Here is a 12,950-nt window from a genome sequence, read left to right on the forward strand (position 1 = left end):
TTCGTGCCGTGCCGTGCCGTAGCTGGCCGTAATCTCCTCACAACGCATTTTTTCGCTATATAACTGTTAGTCGCCATTCGTCTCGATGTAACTAAAAGACTACATACCGTAAGATAATCGACTAGAGAATGAGTGAAAGATTGTCAGCCATGTCCACAACACACACAATATGCAAAAACTCACATCTCGAGTACGTGTATCCGATAAACGGCAAGTTCTCCTTCAACGCTTCTTCGGGCTGCTGTGTCGCCGCGGCGTTCGCGGCCAGAATATCCGGCGCGTCCGGAATACTCTCCAGGTCGTCGGTCGGGAAGTAGCTCGTGTCCGTGATTGAGCTCAACTTCGGAATGAACGGCGCTTTGATCTCCCGGATCGAGTCCCAGTCGACGCCATCAAAAAAGGGGTGGCTCTTGAGCTCCTCCGCGCCGCCCCGACCCAGCCGGTTCTCCGCCGACGTTAGCAGTCGCCGCACCAGATCCTCGGCCTCGTGTGACAGGTGGATCTCCTCCGGGAAGTACAGCGTCTCCTGCCACGCCAGGATCTTGCGGTACGTGTCCGCCGGCGTCTCTGAACAAAACGGCGGCCATCCGATCAGGCACTCGAACATGATCGCGCCGAGACTCCACCAGTCACACTCCTGTCCGTATCCATGGGGTTTGAAAATCTCCGGTGCAATGTAGTCAGGCGTGCCCACGGTCGAGTACGCCATCAGACGCCGCGACTTTCGCCACGTCTGAATCTGCGACCGGTTCGAGATCGTCAGATGGATCGCGTCCACCATCGAATTTCGCGGCGCATCCGTCGATGTGCCCTTGTCTTTAAGATTCTTGTAGTAGTTACTGTCGTGGGTCTTGTGGAATCCGGTCGATAGTCCAAAGTCAGACAGCTTGATGTGTCCGTCCTTGTCGATTAAGATATTATCCGGCTTGATATCTCGATGAATGAATCCCAACTTGTGGATCGCATCAATCGCCAGCACGCACTCGGCCATGTAAAACCTCGTGATATCCTCCGGGAAAGTGTCGTATGTGATCAACATCGTCATCAAATCGCCTCCTGGAAGGAACTCCATGATCAAATACAGGTAATGCGCATCCTGGAAAGAGTAGTACAGTGACACCACCCACGGCGAGTCTGACCCGGCCAATACGTCTCGCTCGGCCTTGACGTGTGCGAGCTGGTCCTTCTTGTACATCTCCGATTTTAGCAGCGTCTTCATCGCGTAGATCTTGCCCGTGTCCTTCTTTTGTACAAGCCGCACCTCACCGAACGCGCCTTTGCCGATGACCTTCACCGTGTGGAAGTCGTCCAGCGCAAGCTTCGTCCGGCGCAGCCGCAGAAACGCAGACTCCTTCTTGCCCAGGTTCTGGCGTTCGCGCTTCTTGCGCTCCTCCGAGCTCCGTTCCGTCGCCTGGCGCTTCTCAAGTTCAACCCGTCTGCACAATGTCAGTCCCTTAGCTTAATCCCACATTTGAAAAACTACTCACCTCTGATTGCGCTCGACCGCGTGCGCAACATTCAGTTGATAAAAGTTCTCCAATTTCAACTTGGCCGTCGCCGTCGCCTCTAGCGTGTGCTTTGAGAACTGTTCCGTGTTGCGCTCAAACATCACATAGTCGCTGCCATTGCTTGCTACCGAACTCGCCGATGCCGACGCGCCGGGTACGGCGTATGTGGGCGCGCCGTAGTTCCCATTGCTGCTACCCGTGCTTGCTGCCGGTGCGGCGGTGGTGTTCGCGTTACGCGCTGCCGGCGCGAACTGCGTGTACTGAGCGCTCAATTGCTGCTGGGGCTGCTGCTGTTGAGGCTGTACCGCATGTGGCGGCTGGTAGAGATACGACTGCTGCTGGTAATTCTGCGGGATCTGCTGTTGCTGCTGCGGGGCCGATTGTGGATGGTTCTCCTGCTTGTAGAGATACGCCTGCTGCTGTTGCTGTTGTTGTTGCTGCACTGGCTGGTACGCGTATGGCTGCTGCCGAGAGGGATACTGCTGATTGTACGCGTACTGCTGCTGCTGGGCCTGCTGTGGTTGCTGCGGATGTGGCTGATGCACCGGCTGCTGATTAGACGGCTGCACGCCAGCCTGTCCGTACATCGCGCCCTGCTGATACGGGTAGTACTGCTGCTGCTGTCCAGCCACCGGCGCTTGATACGATGGATAGGCGCGCTGCATCGTGGGATTCAGTCGGTCGGTCGAGGGTCTCGAGAACGGCGAACAAGTAGGAAGAAGCCCCCTGTCAGGCGCAGTGCGCTGCGGGAGACAAGACTGAACGCGCACTGGTCCACACGAAAGCGGCAGGAAGACCGGATCGCGAAGCGGTCGGTCGGGCGGGCTGGCGGTGGGTTGTCGACGAGGAACGGCGCGAAGGGGAGAATGAAAGGAATAGTCTGGGCGAAGGGGCGCTTCAGCGATAGCAATAAACATGGTGCACTTGCGGCATAACTGCATAGCAGAGTTCTATTTGGAGTGCTATCTGCCGCATCGCACGACATTTGCCACCACAAACACACCCTTCCGCGCGTTGTACCAACGCGTCAACGGCGCGTCCTGCACGCGTCGGTTGATCTACACGCCGAACGTTGGTCGCATTGGCGTAATATACACTCTGTACAAACTCATTTCTTCTTATTCTGCAGCGGCTGCAGTCTAGAGTCCGCCGTGCGTGGGGCCATGTCGGACAAAACTGCCCAGGCCGTCCGCGGCATGGTGCAGCTTGTGCACTCCGCCCACGCCGCCGATACTGCTCGTGACGGGTGCGATTGTAGTCGTCCCTCTGCCGCGGCCGCTGCCGAACGTTCCCAGGCTTCCGTGCTCAGCGCTGCTACTCACACCGCTGCCGACGGTGTGTAGCGAATTGGTTGTGTGCGCTCGTGACAGCACGCTGTGGTGCCCGCCGCGCCCTCGGTGGCCCTTGTCCCCCGACGCGGCGGCTGCCTTCGCAGCCGCCATCTTCTCAGCGCCTTCCTTCATGCTGTCCGCGTGCACTTTGTACTCTATCGTGACGTTATTCAGACCCAGCACATTCTTTATGATGTCCCTATTCACATGTTAGTGCCTATCGTGAAAGCATGTACACACAGCAACATACCTGATCTTCAGATTCGCACTGCCGTTATTGCCGTGTCTGTTCCACAGCGATATGATATCCCCCTCGCGGCGAATGCTGATCACCGCACCGACCACTTCGTCCGCAAGCGACTCCCCAAACTCGCCGCCGATTATCGCGAGTAGTAACGACTCCCAGTGTACTGAGCCCGTACCCTTTTTAAGCTTCAAAATCCACTTCCCACCGTTCATGTTCGTCGGGTCCTCCCATATTGGTCGTACTCCCGTCTTGAATAGGTGGTACTCGCTCGTATACGGCAGCGTTGACGGCCGGGCGAGGTACGAATACAGTCGCCAGAAGTCCTCCACCTGTGAATTGTCAGCGAGTGTGAACTTTCCTGGCCCAAGGAAGTCGCACTCACGGTTGAGAACGATGAGATTTCCTTTGTCGCTTTTTCGTAGTCTGAGATCTTGACTCCCGGTCCGCGGTGCAGAAACCATATCGTCCAACTGTATGCCAGAGGGTGTTCCTCGTCGACTGAGCTCGGTAATGAATCGTCCAATCTGTCGCTGGTGCCCGGTGACCTGAGGACTTTGTGCCGGTTAAACAGCACTTCCGTTTCACTCTATATGATACGTTAATACTCTTTAAGCAGCTTGCGTGCCTAAGGTCACACGTACTGTGTCCTCGGGGCCATTGTATGCCCCTAAGCTGAGCGACGACAACGATACGCCAGATCGCGAGAGCTCGCCTGCAGCCCCGAGGGGACTCGAGTCCTGTGACAGTAGAGAAGTCGTCGGCAGGCCTGGCTGTATACCGAATGATAAGGACGATGTCAGTGATGCGGGTGATGATAGTGCAGAGGAGGACAGTATCGAGGATGGTCCTGCATACGTTAGTACTCCACTGCTGGCTGTGCCGTTGTAGGACGGTCTAAATCATTCTAATTCACCACTGCAGAAGAACACATGTTAGCAGTGCCTCAGTACCCAATGCTGTCTGGGGTAGCGAGCTCACTTTATCCTGGGAGACCAAATGCTTGATGGGTCCATGGTCGCTATTTTGTCGCTTTAGCACACTTTTTCTGTCGTTTCGGTGCAAGACTGTCAATCCTGCAGTGTCATACACCTTTCTTATTCTGAATGACAAGTCCGGGCAAAGTGTGATAGTGAATTCGCAGTGAAGATGCTTGAATAACTTTTATGGGCTCTTTCTCGTACTTCGCGATGGCAAATGACGTTTTGAGTTTTATCAGCAAGAATCAAGCCCTTTAAATTTTGTGTCGCGCTTCGCCTTCCTCTTCTTCTTCTTCTCCTTTACAAACCGACCGCAGCACGCCGCGTGCATAGATGCACAATGTGATTATCACAACCGCCAGTTGTTCGTGCTCTTCGGCATGGCGGTTGCTCGCGGCTGCGGCCCAGACTAATCACGACCTTAAAACCATCGCGTTCCAGGCGCCGCCATCAGGCTGGCTGACCCATTATAGCGTGATGACCTTGGGAATTGGTACATTCATCATCATGTTTTTTCTCTTTCTATATTTTCTTGTTCAGTGGACATTTCGTCTGGCGGCAGAGAGGCTGCACTACAGTAGGTACGTTGGCAATTTCATACTCTCCAACCCAACAGTTTCTCAATGGTGGCTGCGACAAGGATGATAGCTCTGGTAAACTGCATCCAGCTGCTGCTTTAGACCACCTTTGGCCGGAATCTGCTGGCAGCGTGCGCTTCGTTCCGCACGGAGGGAGCGTGAGCGGCTGGAGATTCGGGCCTCGGTCCGGAGTGCTGGCATCTCGGATCTGGAGAAGAATATATGTCACTGAGCACTGCGGCCACTGCAGGGAATGTTGTCTGGCGTTATTTGCGACGAATGCTGACCTGTTGTATAGATCGTTAGAACTGTGCATGGAGTTCGGCGGAGGTGTTTAACGCGAAGAACGGGTTACATGGCGGTGAGTAGCCTGCCGTGCGATCCGTCTTGCGAGCAGACCGACGGGAGTAGAGTGCGATAGAGCGTAGAAATACAGTCCGCTGCAGCACGAGTGCAAGAGTCATAACTCGCATAACTCGCAAAGACGTGCGCAGTGTTGGCCGAGGCAACCGTGCTCGGAGCGTCGACACGGATGGCGGTCTAACGCCAGCAGCTTCAGACTGCCAACACAGCACCCATATAGCTCCTCCAGAGCTCCTCCGCCTTCCTTTCCCCGTCTCTCTCCGCATCCCTCTCCTCCACACCTCCGCCGCTCACACCGCCGGAGTCAAGACGTGTCAGTGCGGCGAAAAACCCTTCCAAAGCCAAAATCCGACGGCGCCGCGCAAGGCGCAAACCCATCCGCGGCTCTCCTCCGCTTCCGTCATCAACTTCCCCACCGTCGCAACAACTCCCGCCAACGATGGCCACAATTATCGAAAAGATAGGCTCTCTCGCGTCCGAGGAGCCATTTTTCTCCTTTGAGTTTTTCCCGCCAAAGACAGATTCTGTATGTACTCTGGCTGCAAAGCAAACCTTGCATTCGCGGAACGGCTGCTAACAACTGCTAATTCACCAGGGCGTGCAAAACCTGATTCCGCGTCTCCGGCGCATGACAAAGCTCAATCCGCTTTTTATTAACATCACATGGGGTGCCGGCGGCTCCACCGCTACCAAATCCCTCGAGATCGCAAAGCTGTGCACCGAAGAGCTAGGGATCACAGTATGTCTGCACCTGACGTGCACGAACATGGAAAAACGTGTCATCGACGAAGCCCTCGCCAACGCGAAGAAGTACAGCATCCGCAACATTCTTGCGCTGAGAGGTGACTCGCCCCGGGGAGAAGAGTACTGGACGCCGCCGGAGTCACAGGAGTTCAAGTACGCTGTCGACCTCGTCAAGTACATCCGCGAGCAGTACGGCGACTACTTCTGCATCGGCGTCGCCGCGTACCCGGAAGGCTATGCCGACGGCTCGAGTCCCGAGGAGCAGGACCCACTACTTGATCTGCCATATCTGGTAGAGAAGACCAAGGCTGGGGCAAACTTCATTATGACACAGCTCTTCTTCGATGTTGACAAGTTTGTCGCGTTCGAGAAAATGCTTAACGAGCACGAGTCCGGAGTGTTCAATGGCATCCCGCTCATACCAGGCTTGTTGCCAATCAGCACATACCAGTCCTTTATCCGAACCGCTAAGCTGAGCCACGCAAACATTCCCGAGGACGTCATGGACAAGCTCAACGCCGTGCCAAACGCCGACGACGAGCAGGTTAAACAGGTCGGCGTACAGGTCCTCGTCAATATGATCAATGATATCTACACACGCACAAGCCATCGTGTCCGCGGCTTCCACTTCTACACCCTCAACCTAGAGCGAAGCACCGGCCTTATCCTGGAGAAGAGTCCCATTCTGCGACCGCGGGCTCACGGCAGCACTTATGTACCGCAGCCGGTTGCGGTAAAGGAGCCGGTCTCGATTGAATCCGCTCTGGCTGCAGGCGTCAGCGGCGTCAAGCTAGACGACTCTATTTCCGCACACTGGGACGACTTTCCCAACGGACGCTGGGGTGACCCACGCTCGCCGGCATACGGCGAGATTGATGGCTATGGAGTTACACTCCACGCTACCCCTGACAAGGCTCTCAAGTTGTGGGGGAGTCCAGAGACCTCTTCCGACATTTCCGACCTCTTCGTGAAGTACCTAACCGGTGAGCTACCTGTGCTACCATGGGCCGAGGAAGAAGGACTCAGCGCAGAGACCAAGCTCATCGAGGACGACCTCATCAAGCTGAATAAGCTCGGACTGTGGACCGTTGCGTCACAGCCGGCCATCAACAGCGTCAAGAGCGACGACCCGGTGTTCGGCTGGGGCCCGCACAACGGCTACGTCTTTCAGAAGGCACTCGTCGAGTTTTTCGTGCCGGAACAAAAATTCTTTAGCCTGAAGGACAAGCTGCAAGGCAACGAGTCGATCTCGTACTATGCTGGCAACGCGAGCGGCGACTTCTTCTCAAACATGAGCGCGTCGGACGTCAATGCGATCACATGGGGTGTATTCCCGAACCGCGAGGTTGTCCAGCCGACCATCATCGAAGAGCAGTCCTTCCGCGCGTGGATGGACGACGCCTTTGAGATTTGGAAAGAGTGGCAGCGCTTGTACTCCCCCAGCACGAAAACCTACGAACTGATGGGAAATATTCACGACTCTTATTTCCTAGTCTCAATTGTGCATCACGACTATGTCAACGGCAAGGCGCTCTGGGAGCTTCTGCATGAATAGATATTCCACTCTGCTCTGCCGTTAAAAGTTCTAACTCAAGACTAAAAATTTTGTGCTATTTATATTACGTATGAAGGCTCATGTGACTGTATAATACGATTATTCTCACCAAGAATCTCTTCCTCAAATTAACTAGCGCATCTATTGTTCGTGCTCTGGTATGCCGCCCAAAAACGCCACAGAATTACCCAAAATAAGCATGCAATCGTTGTCAACTCCCGGCAGTAGCATCGTCTACATGTGAAACTTGAAGCTACCTCCACTTCCTTTTTGTTGGTTGCTCGACGTTGATCGATAGAACGTGCGACCACCCTGCTGGAAGAATTGCTGTTGTTGACCGCCGCCACCACCTCCGCCGGGAAAGCCGCCAAACCCGCCCGATCCTTGCTGGAAGAACGGATTAAACCCGCCGCTGCGATGCTGTTGATGCTGCTGAGTCTGTGACGCGTGATCGTTTGGATCGTCGCCGTTATCAAAGCGCTGGCGTAGCTCCGGATTGGAGAGTACCTCATACGCTTCGTTGATCTCTTGCATTTTCCGCTCGACTTGCTCCGGCTTGAGGTCGCCTCTGTATTTATCGGGGTGATACTCCTTAGTCTTGTTGCGGTACGCTTTCTTGATGTCCTTTTCGGCTGCATCCCTGCTCACGCCGAGGACCTTGTAGTAGTCCTTGGTGTTGGCGCGTTTCTGGAGCACCTGTGCTTCTCGCAGCATAGCATTAATGCGGGCATCTTGGCCGCCTGTAGCATCGTTGGCCTTTGTCAGGATCTCAATAGCGCGGTCAAATTCGTCGTCATTCATCCGCAGCTTTGCGGTGAACAGCGCGCCCGGAACGGAGTCTGGCCGGTACTTGAGCACCTCGTTACAGTAGTGCGCCCCTGCACTCCATCGCCGTAATGTGTAGTACACATCACATGTTGCTTCTCTCACGTCCAAGTCGAGGAGTTTGGGAATTGAGGGGGGAATGTGCATTGATGTCTGCACTTCATTTGATAGGTTGTCGATCCGCGTGAGGAGGGGCTCGATGTCAGGGCCTTGGCCGATGACAACGGTTTTGTCAAATGTTGCATGCATCCCCTTGTCTCTAAATGTGAACGATTTGGTCACTTCCTTATCGATTTTCTTGAACAAACGGAAATATTTCTTGCACACGGCAGAGTCGGGATCGTAATGTAAGCATTTCGACAGCTGCTGAATCGCCTTCTCACGCTCATCAAGATACAAAAACAACAGTTGCGCCGCCATAGCGTGACTGTCAGCGTCAAGCGGGTTCGTCTTGACGACATGCAGCAAATCCATCGACGCCTCACGCACCTGACCTTCATGAAGGCGACACCGCGCGCGCAGCGCCCGCAGCGACGCCAGCAGCGGCGCATGTTTGATTGCTGTTTCTGCTTGCGTAATGCAGCCTGCGTAATCGCCTTTCTTCTCTGCGGAAGTAGCAGACGCGGCCGCATACTCCGCGACATTGATTTGCTGGATCATATCGCGTTGGTTGTTCGCCGCCACTTTCTCCAGATCCGCGCGGGCGCCGTTCCAGTTTCCAAGACGCAGACGCAGTTTTCCACGCTGAACTAGCGCTGAATCAAAGTCTGGCTTCAGCTCCAACGCCTTGTCAAAGTCCGACAGCGCAGGACTGGTGCGCCCGACGGACAGATACGTCGCGCCGCGCTTGAACAATGACAGATAGTTTTGTGGATCCGCAGCGACAGCGGCATCGTAGAACTGCAGGGCGTCGGAAAACTTGCCTTCGGTGAGTAAACTGTCGGCTTGCGCGAGGTACGCGGACGGGCCGAGGCCAGGTTGCACATCTGCGGCAACCGCGGGGGAGGTGCATAGAGAGAGCACAAGCAGCGCCACGTTGGCGACGGTGATTCGGATAATCATTGCGCGACACCAAGTAAAGCAACAAAATCACGTAACGAGGGAAGCAATAGTCGCGTGCGTCGAGTCAAGTGGCGGAGAACGCGTGAAGCTGCGGAAGTTGAACAAGTGGCCAAAAACAATTGAAGTGCGCCGGCAGCGTGTTGCGCCGACTGCGCGTCGACCCCTGAATCGACGATTAGGGTTGTCGATTTCAACATCGTCGCCTCCACGGTTGATTCCGCTGGCTTATTCACAACACACTGCCCACTTATTTGTTGTCGTTGTCGCCGCTCAATAATTGGATATTTGAATTTTTGTTTGCGTGAAGTGACACGTCTGCTGTTGCGTGTGTCATAGCTGGACGCCATGTCGACGGTGCCGGTGTCAATAAGCCCGGAGCAGCTCAAGTCTGATGCCCTGGTCTCGTTTCTCAAGCTGCTCGAGTCGGTATGAACCTACTACTTTGCTGTGCTGCGGTATTATATTTTTGATGAGCAATACTAACTGGTCGTTTTACCGCGGCAGGTACGGGGGAAAAAATCGCTAATTCTTGACCGGACGCTGTCGGCTCCACTAAGCCATATCGCGCGATTCTCCGTTCTCCAGGAACATGGCGTCGATAACATATTCTGGTTGGACGACGGCCCTCAGAAAGATGCCGCACAGCGAAATATTGTGTACTTGATTCGAGGGGATATCCAGAACGCAACTACAGTTTCCAGTGAGTCTCCGTATGGTTGGTATAAGTTCGGTTCTGACTTGTCCCAGCCCAAATCAAGCAGCTCATTCAGATGTCCGAAGTGGAATACGATTTCAACGTGTTTGTGTATCCGCGACGAATGCTCTCGGTCGAGAAAGTGTTTGAGGAAGAAGGCGTACTCGGCGACATCACGCTGAGCGAGTGGAATTTGGGATTTATACCTCTGGAACACGATCTATTCAGTATAGAGCTCCCCGACGCGGGGTTCAAAGAGATGTATCTTGAGGGTCTACCGACCACGGTCAGCTCCTCCGCGCTTGCGCTAAACGCGCTACAGAGGCAATATGGGCTCTATCCCAAAATCATTGGAAAGGGAAACAACGCCAAGAAGCTATGCGAATTACTGCTACGAATGCGACAAGAATCCCAAGTCGGAGCAGATCTGAAGGATAATTTGGCAACAGGAGACACTACTGTGTTCGAACAGCTTGTGATCGTCGAGCGCGGGTCGGATATGGTCACCCCGCTTATGACACAGCTCACATACGAAGGCTTGATCGACGAGGTTTTCGGAATCAAGAACTCGCAGGCGGAGATTCCCACCAGCGTGTTTGCATCCAACACCGCGAACTCGAAACTTCCGCCCGCATCCTCTGCGGCTTCGGCAGTCTCGATCGCGCCGCCTAGCGACCGTAAGTCAAAGAAGGTCGTTCTGGATTCGAGCGACAGCCTGTTCTCGTCGCTCCGAGATCTTAATTTCGCTGTTGTGGGATCTACTCTTAACAGAGTCGCACGCAAACTAAATGAAGACTACGAAGAGCGGCATCAGGCAAAGACGGTTTCGCAGATCAAGGACTTTGTGAGTAAGCTTTCAGGCCTGCAGGCGGAGCACCAGAGTCTCAGACTGCACACGAACCTGGCAGAAGAGATCATGACGAGAACGCAAACCGAGTTCTTCACGCGGTCACTTGAAGTACAGCAAAATCTCGTCGCGTCAGGACTCGACACAAGCGCTCTGAATCTTACTATTGAGGAGCTCATTGCGCGAGGTGTGTCTATCGACGTCGTACTGCGGCTTCTCGCCATCGAGTCGCTCACGACTGGCGGTATCAAAGAGAAGGAACTGGTGCAGTTCAAGCGCGAGGTGTATGCCGAATACGGCTACGAGCACATGTTGACGTTCAACGCGCTGAAGAAACTCGATCTTGTCTTTCAGCGCGGTAAAGGCGGCGCAAACGCGCAGCTGCAGTTCTCGAACCTGCGCAAGTCGCTGAGACTCATCATCGACGATGTGAACGAGCAAACTCCGAACGACATTGCCTATGTGTACTCTGGATACGCGCCGCTGAGTATGCGTCTAGTGCAGTACGTTATCCAGAAACGCGCACTCGGCACCAAGATCTCGACTCTCGGCGGTTCTGGTTGGCGAGGCGCGGAAGATATCTTGCGCAACATCCCGGGGGACCAATTCGACGAGACGCAAAAGATCGAAGAATCCGTGCGTTCAAAAGTGCTGCAGCAGGCTCGCAAAGACATCAAGCGTGTGATCGCCGTGTTCCTCTTGGGCGGGATCACGTTTACGGAGATTGCGGCGCTTCGGTTCATCGCGCAGCAGGAGGCGCAGCGTCGACATATTCTCATCATGACGACGGGTATCATCGATGGTAAGGATATCATGCGGATCGCGATGGACGCGACGCCGAGCGACGTCACGATGACAGAGACGTGAGCGTCGGTGTTAGGCGGCGAGTGACCTTGTTAATTTTGTGGTTTGGGCATTGTGGGTAGAATCTTAATATATATCAAGTTCATGGAATCGTGGAAACATCAGAAATGGGATTGTATTGATGTTGTATCAATGTGTTGTGCGCATTTAAATCAGTTGAAGTTTCGCGAGACGGCACTTGACACATGCCAAGGACTAAAATACTGTTGCGCTCGCAGCACAAACATGGCTTACTTCGACGGTTTCAATACACCGCACATCCTGCCATGTAATCCTTGAAATTGTATTGATAAACGCGCGCTTGTGGCCGCCTATTCGCCAGATGAGCTGGGCAGACGGATGACAGTGACGGCACATCGCCAAGTGAATACGCGCCCCGTGGTCGCACATAGCGCGGTCGCCCTGTCTACGTCATAGATCTACTATTTCACGATGATTTTCATACAAACTTGTATTTTATCAGGTATGCGACCTTTCGCCAGAATGAATGAGAGAGTTCACGACCGTTAGAGGGCGTTGCGCGCGATTGTTTGAGAGTCCCGGATTGGACGTGTTAGCCAGTAGGCTGATTCTCTAGCCCTCCCGATTTATAATTCTCCGCCTGCCAGTTTATCTCATATCTCCTTCTCTCATATCTCCTTCTCTCTCTCCTCGCTAGCCTCCTACTTCCCATTCACTTCCCTCCCTCATCCATGCAGCACGCGATCATCTATCTAACCATCTGGTCCTATCTCAAGGCTAGTGAGTACAGCGCGTCGTCCTGCATGATATTGTCTTCTGTGCAAGTCTATATTACGTCTACGTAGATCTGATTCGTCGAGTACTAACGGAACTGTACTTGCAGCGTTCTCGCAAGACTTATGATTCCTGGAATGGCGTCGCAAAATCCATGGTTGCCCAACAGATCGAGAACAAAGGTACTTGTTCTGTGCACCGCTGAAATGCGTGTATGATTGACCTAGCTAGCTTATCCATACGCTGTTGACAGCAAGGGAAGTTGGCACGAGACACCTATAGCATGCTCGTGTCCTGTGCCGGAGCGCTAACTGCTTCAGTAAAGGTCCGTCATTTGGAATTCGATAGATGGCAGCAATTTCAAAACAGCGATTGAGTGTATTACGCCGTTATCGGGCGGCATGATTTAAGTATGGGAGCTATATTGAAGTGCTACTGTAAACCAACAATAACGCGTGAATTAGTGTTCAGCTTGTTGTATGGCGATGTAGTATAGAGGTCAGTTGTTCAAAACTCCAGCAGGCATCTTTGATATGCCTGATAACTCCACCTATGCACATGAGCAAAATGTATAACGAAAACACGAGTATATCAACACAGATCAGAAATAGATCGAGCAG

The 12,950-nt window shown here is 53.7% G+C and overlaps 5 protein-coding genes across 5 annotated transcripts; 2 read left to right on the forward strand and 3 right to left on the reverse strand.

The window, feature by feature from the left end:
• Positions 1–121: 121 nt before the first annotated feature.
• On the reverse strand, positions 122–1,609 carry V1518DRAFT_370436 (kinase-like domain-containing protein; the record flags this gene model as incomplete). The annotated part of the gene is made up of 2 exons (XM_066901321.1): positions 122–1,436; positions 1,488–1,609. 2 exons carry the CDS (start codon positions 1,607–1,609, stop codon positions 122–124), a joined length of 1,437 nt encoding a protein of 478 aa, XP_066761560.1.
• An 831-nt stretch (positions 1,610–2,440) lies between these two features.
• V1518DRAFT_412703 (translation initiation factor eIF 4e-like domain-containing protein) lies at positions 2,441–4,340 on the reverse strand. Its single transcript, XM_066903156.1, has 7 exons — positions 4,176–4,340; positions 4,065–4,104; positions 4,000–4,001; positions 3,728–3,933; positions 3,469–3,672; positions 3,090–3,415; positions 2,441–3,038 (listed from the first exon to the last, which is right to left on the reverse strand). The coding sequence occupies exons 2-7, from the start codon at positions 4,097–4,099 to the stop codon at positions 2,648–2,650; spliced, it is 1,164 nt and encodes a 387-aa protein (XP_066761561.1). The 5' UTR covers positions 4,100–4,104; positions 4,176–4,340; the 3' UTR covers positions 2,441–2,647.
• An 860-nt stretch (positions 4,341–5,200) lies between these two features.
• On the forward strand, positions 5,201–7,420 carry V1518DRAFT_179720 (methylenetetrahydrofolate reductase-domain-containing protein). Its single transcript, XM_066900836.1, has 2 exons — positions 5,201–5,530; positions 5,600–7,420. Exons 1-2 carry the CDS (start codon positions 5,444–5,446, stop codon positions 7,301–7,303), a joined length of 1,791 nt encoding a protein of 596 aa, XP_066761562.1. The 5' UTR covers positions 5,201–5,443; the 3' UTR covers positions 7,304–7,420.
• On the reverse strand, positions 7,335–9,394 carry V1518DRAFT_412712 (uncharacterized protein). Its single transcript, XM_066903157.1, has one exon. The coding sequence runs from the start codon at positions 9,188–9,190 to the stop codon at positions 7,538–7,540; it is 1,653 nt and encodes a 550-aa protein (XP_066761563.1). The 5' UTR covers positions 9,191–9,394; the 3' UTR covers positions 7,335–7,537.
• Positions 9,395–9,415: 21 nt separating this feature from the next.
• On the forward strand, positions 9,416–11,753 carry V1518DRAFT_412714 (Sec1-like protein). The gene is made up of 3 exons (XM_066903158.1): positions 9,416–9,616; positions 9,695–9,890; positions 9,938–11,753. Exons 1-3 carry the CDS (start codon positions 9,536–9,538, stop codon positions 11,596–11,598), a joined length of 1,938 nt encoding a protein of 645 aa, XP_066761564.1. The 5' UTR covers positions 9,416–9,535; the 3' UTR covers positions 11,599–11,753.
• The last annotated feature ends 1,197 nt before the right edge of the window (positions 11,754–12,950 follow it).

Source organism: Limtongia smithiae (assembly GCF_038497785.1).
Source record: "Limtongia smithiae strain NRRL Y-17922 unplaced genomic scaffold V1518scaffold_2, whole genome shotgun sequence".
In the NCBI taxonomy this organism is placed as follows: domain Eukaryota; kingdom Fungi; phylum Ascomycota; class Lipomycetes; order Lipomycetales; family Lipomycetaceae; genus Limtongia; species Limtongia smithiae.

Bases quoted from the DNA above. Each gene is read 5' to 3' on its own strand.
- V1518DRAFT_412703 (XM_066903156.1), bottom strand. From the start codon at position 4,099: ATGGACCCATCAAGCATTTGGTCTCCCAGGATAAA. The intron at 3,416-3,468 runs GTGAGTGCGACT...GACAATTCACAG, and splicing joins AAATCTCATCGTTCTCAACC to GTGGAGGACTTCTGGCGACT. The intron at 3,039-3,089 runs GTATGTTGCTGT...ACATGTGAATAG, and splicing joins AGTGCGAATCTGAAGATCAG to GGACATCATAAAGAATGTGC.
- V1518DRAFT_179720 (XM_066900836.1), top strand. From the start codon at position 5,444: ATGGCCACAATTATCGAAAAGATAGGCTCTCTCGCGTCCGAGGAGCCA. The intron at 5,531-5,599 runs GTATGTACTCTG...CTAATTCACCAG, and splicing joins TCCCGCCAAAGACAGATTCT to GGCGTGCAAAACCTGATTCC.
- V1518DRAFT_412712 (XM_066903157.1), bottom strand. From the start codon at position 9,190: ATGATTATCCGAATCACCGTCGCCAACGTGGCGCTGCTTGTGCTCTCT.
- V1518DRAFT_412714 (XM_066903158.1), top strand. From the start codon at position 9,536: ATGTCGACGGTGCCGGTGTCAATAAGCCCGGAGCAGCTCAAGTCTGAT. The intron at 9,617-9,694 runs GTATGAACCTAC...TTACCGCGGCAG, and splicing joins TTCTCAAGCTGCTCGAGTCG to GTACGGGGGAAAAAATCGCT. The intron at 9,891-9,937 runs GTGAGTCTCCGT...GACTTGTCCCAG, and splicing joins GAACGCAACTACAGTTTCCA to CCCAAATCAAGCAGCTCATT.